The 5,000-nt window shown below is 48.0% G+C and overlaps 1 protein-coding gene across 1 annotated transcript in view; it reads right to left on the bottom strand.

Annotated features, from left to right (window-relative positions):
- LOC138373265 (F-box DNA helicase 1-like) overlaps window positions 1-1,728 on the bottom strand; it is a 68,212-nt gene extending 66,484 nt beyond the window's left edge. Inside the window, exons 1-2 of the mRNA XM_069339306.1 lie at window positions 1,558-1,728; window positions 1,071-1,249 (exon numbers count right to left, since the gene is read on the bottom strand). Of these exons, the coding sequence (XP_069195407.1) occupies window positions 1,071-1,249; window positions 1,558-1,728 (350 nt within the window). The remainder of the gene's footprint in view (window positions 1-1,070; window positions 1,250-1,557) is intronic.
- Between the last annotated feature and the right edge of the window lie 3,272 nt (window positions 1,729-5,000).

Below are 5,000 nucleotides of genomic sequence, written 5' to 3'. Positions count from 1 at the left end.
CATTATTATTTGATCTCTTCAATTCGTAGGGTACTTCGTTTTGTGCTTTGCTTAGAATATTTTTCAATAAGTTATGTTTTGACCACATCAAAATCCCTTTTTATGTCATCCATTGCTATGTTTATGTCTCGCTCCAAAAGTGGCCCATCCCCCATGCCCAGGACTTTCCAATCTATTTTACCCAAAAATTCCTAAGGCAATTTAAATCAGCTTTTTGGAAGTCTTATTAGGAAAGTTTCTATAAGCAGCATCCTGCTGTCAAACTGGAAATTTATATAGGTGACATGATTAAGTGGATGAATGTAAGGGGATATCAATAGATTATTTATTCAATACTAGGAGAGACACGAGTAAATACAGGAGTGTTAACATTGTGCTATTTTCTTGCTTCTTGTGGATAGGACTTCTTTAGTTTATTTAATTTCTTAGTGGCAGTTAATGACTGACTAAACATGGGAAAACAAATAGGTGATGCAGTTTAGGCCTTCATTCAATAAATAATCTTTAACAAGCTATAAGGTATAAATAGTCTTTGAAAATGGGAATACGTATGTGATCACTGAAAATATTATTTATTAATATTTGGAAATGGGAATAAATAAGCAATCAGAAAATGAAATTGAATAATAAATAATTTATAATGGAAATAAATATGCAATCATTAAAAACAGACTTATTGAGGGATGATTATGACTGGCTAATGATGTCACTCATCTAAATTAGGCATGAATGGAGCTGCACATCACTGAGGTAACTAAAACCGATCTGACTACGACCGTGGACCAAGTAGGTAACTAATATTGCCTTGTACTACAACAATGCATCACCGAGGTAACTAAAATGTCTCAGACTATGACAGTATCACTGAGTAACTGAAAATAACCCAGACTACAACCCCCTGCCTTGAGAAAGCAAAATGCACTGTTGTAGTGATGGTTTCCACTATTGTTATCTTGCATAATAAGTTATACAGTCTCACTTGGAATCATCTTACATTAAGACACTGGTAATATAGTCTCATGGTGTTATCTCACTTGATAGCACTGGTGATACAGTTTATCTTGTCTTACTTGATGACACTGGGGATACAGTCTCTCACGGAAGTAAAACCGTGGTGCTGACAGTGTGTAGATATGATGTGGATGGTTGGCAGCTTTTCACTCTCCCACTTCTGGTGGAGTGGCATGTTGGATGGTACTCTCCATGGCGCCAGCTTCAGTCTATGGTGAACTTTTCTCCACGGAATAAACTGAAATTGTTCAATAGCAATTAAGACAAACGAATTAACTGTATGACAAACAATGTAAATTACGAAAAATTCATATTCTGCATGCTGCAGTTTTCAATAGTTACATATTATTTCCAAATTAAATTTTTTACATAATTTGAAAACTTAAATTCACCATTTATTTAATTTTTAATTCAGTGTTATATTGCTCACTGTAGGATTATATTACTCACCATTGTGTTGTATTACTCAACGATTATATAACTCACCGCCATATTTTATTACTAACTATGGGGATGAATTACTCACTGCATGGTTGCATTACTCACCGCAGGGTTGAGGATAACTGTGTACCAGTAGCGACAGACAGTTGCATCGACCGTCAACAGATGCCTAGAGGCACGTGCGAGAAAACCATCTCCAGCACCTCCGAGGGCAGGTTGAAGTCCACTTCTGAACACATCCTGCAATAGTCGTATTTTCACTTTTTCCGAACACATCCGGCAATAGTTACAAGTTATGGGAAATTTTACCACTTACATAAATGATTGTGCATTAAGTTTATAATACTTTAAGGCTATGAAGATTAGTCTTCTACTAGGTAAACGTAACTTACAATTTATTACCATATAAACTAAATTACAAGGATTTCCTATTATATTATTCCGATGAAATAATTGTTGACACGTTTGTGAAGTCTCTCCATTCTACGTAATCAAGAGTTAAGAAATTAATACATTTAGCTATTTAAACTAGAAACTAGTCTCTGATGCTTTACACTTAATTTGAAATATAATCCAAAACGATCGTGCGCTAATTTAAATTAAATCGCCTTTCTCCCTTATAAACAAATAAATATTTACTCTCGCATGAACGCGAGGGAGGAAATGGCACCATCTTTGTTGGTGCAGGAACGCTTGCTACGAGTGTGGTGGCTGATGTGTTCGTTGCTTGTTATCTTTGATAGTGGACAACGAAGCTTATATCAACCGCTACTATAAGTTGTCACGTCTGTTCCAGAGAATACTACAGCTGTTATATCCACATACAATTTAGCCATTCTTGTTAGGTTACACGTGAAGCCTGTTATGCTGTATGTTTAATCATGAAACTAAGAAAGTATTCAGAAAAAACACCCCAATAAGTTATCATTAATGATGAAGTAATATCTGAACACCTAGATATTAATAGGTAATGGAGGTAAATACCTCCCACCACCCATCACACACTTGGTAAACACCTCCCTTACTTTCACAGGATCAGGAACCTGTGCAAGGAATCATTAGAACCTTGTATACCACATGTAAGACTAATCCTGGAGTATCCGGCCCCAGCATTGTGCCCGTACCTTGTCAAGCACAGGACTAAGCAGGAAAAAGTTCAAAGGTATGCCACTAGGCTAGTCCCAGAACTAAGAGGCATGAGGAAATTTCCTCCGAGGTTACGAGGAAAGGCTGCATGAAATTAACCTAACGTCGCTGGAAGAAAGGAGAGCTCGGGGAGACATGACCACTACCTACAAAATTCTAAGAGGAATCAACAGGATAGATAAAAGAGTTTACCATGGGGTACTCGAACAAGGGAACAGTTGGAAACCTATAACCCAAATGAGCCACATGGACGTTATAAAACGTTTTTAGTGTCAGTAGTTAACAGATGGGATGCGTTAGGCAGTGATGTGATGGAGGCCGACCCCATACACAGTTTCATATGTAGATATGAAAGAGCCCAGAAGGCTCAGGAATCTGTACTTCAGTTGATTGATGGACGAGAGGTGGGACCAAGAAGCCAGAGCTCAACCCCCACCAGCACAACTAGGAGAATACACTTGGTAAACACCTCCCAACATCCATCACACATTTGGTTTAGCTCGACCCCCGCACACGCGGTCCAACCCCCCATTCCACGCGCGGTCCAACCCCCCCATTCCACGCGCGTCCAACCCCCCATTCCACGCGCGGTCCAACCCCCCCATTCCACGCGCGGTCCAACCCCCCCCATTCCACGCGCGGTCCAACCCCCCCCATTCCACGCGCGTCCAACCCCTCCATTGCACACGCGGTCCAACCCCTCCATTGCACACGCGGTCCAACCCTCCATTGCACACGCGGTCCAACCCCCCCATTCCACGCGCGGTCCACCCCCCCCATTCCACGCGCGGTCCAACCCCCCCCATTCCCGCGCGGTCCAACCCCCCCCATTCCACGCGCGGTCCAACCCCTCCATTGCACACGCGGTCCAACCCCTCCATTGCACACGCGGTCCAACCCCTCCATTGCACACGCGGTCCAACCCCTCCATTGCACACGCGGTCCAACCCCTCCATTGCACACGCGGTCCAACCCCTCCATTGCACACGCGGTCCAACCCCTCCATTGCACACGCGGTCCAACCCCTCCATTGCACACGCGGTCCAACCCCTCCATTGCACACGCGGTCCAACCCCTCCATTGCACACGCGGTCCAACCCCTCCATTGCACACGCGGTCCAACCCCTCCATTGCACACGCGGTCCAACCCTCCATTGCACACGCGTCCAACCCTCCATTGCACACGCGGTCCAACCCCTCCATTGCACACGCGGTCCAACCCTCCATTGCACACGCGGTCCAACCCCTCCATTGCACACGCGGTCCAACCCCTCCATTGCACACGCGGTCCAACCCCTCCATTGCACCGCGGTCCAACCCCTCCATTGCACACGCGGTCCAACCCTCCATTGCACACGCGTCCAACCCCTCCATTGCACACGCGGTCCAAACCCCTCCATTGCACACGCGGTCCCAACCCCTCCATTGCACACGCGGTCCAACCCCTCCATTGCACACGCGGTCCAACCCTCCCATTGCACACGCGGTCCAACCCCTCATTGCACACGCGGTCCAACCCCCTCCATTGCACACGCGGTCCAACCCCTCCATTGCACACGCGGTCCAACCCCTCCATTGCACACGCGGTCCAACCCCTCCATTGTCACACGCGGTCCAACCCCTCCATTGCACACGCGGTCCAACCCCCCATTGCACACGCGGTCCAACCCCTCCATTGCACACCGGTTCCAACCCCTCCATTGCACACGCGGTCCAACCCCTCCATTGCACACGCGGTCCAACCCCTCCATTGCACACGCGGTCCAACCCCTCCATTGCACACGCGGTCCAACCCCTCCATTGCACACGCGGTCCAACCCCCCTCCATTGCACACGCGGTCCAACCCCTCCATTGCACACGCGGTCCAACCCCTCCATTGCACACGCGGTCCAACCCCTCCATTGCACACGCGGTCCAACCCCTCCATTGCACAACGCGGTCCAACCCCTCCATTGCACACGCGGTCCAACCCCTCCATTGCACACGCGGTCCAACCCTCCATTGCACACGCGGTCCAACCCCTCCATTGCAACGCGTCCAACCCCTCCATTGCACACCGGTCCAACCCCTCCATTGCACACGCGGTCCAACCCCTCCATTGCACACGCGGTCCAACCCCTCCATTGCACACGCGGTCCAACCCCTCCATTGCACACGCGGTCCAACCCCTCCATTGCACACGCGGTCCAACCCCTCCATTGCACACGCGGTCCAACCCCTCCATTGCACGCGGTCCAACCCCTCCATTGCACACGCGGTCCAACCCCTCCATTGCACACGCGGTCCAACCCCTCCATTGCACACGCGGTCCAACCCCTCCATTGCACACGCGGTCCAACCCCTCCTTGCACACGCGGTCCAACCCCTCCATTGCACACGCGGTCCAACCCCTCCATTGCAC

The sequence above is a fragment of the Procambarus clarkii genome, chromosome 41, assembly GCF_040958095.1.
Source record: "Procambarus clarkii isolate CNS0578487 chromosome 41, FALCON_Pclarkii_2.0, whole genome shotgun sequence".
NCBI lineage: Eukaryota > Metazoa > Arthropoda > Malacostraca > Decapoda > Cambaridae > Procambarus > Procambarus clarkii.
This window is presented reverse-complemented; position numbering and strand designations above follow the sequence as displayed.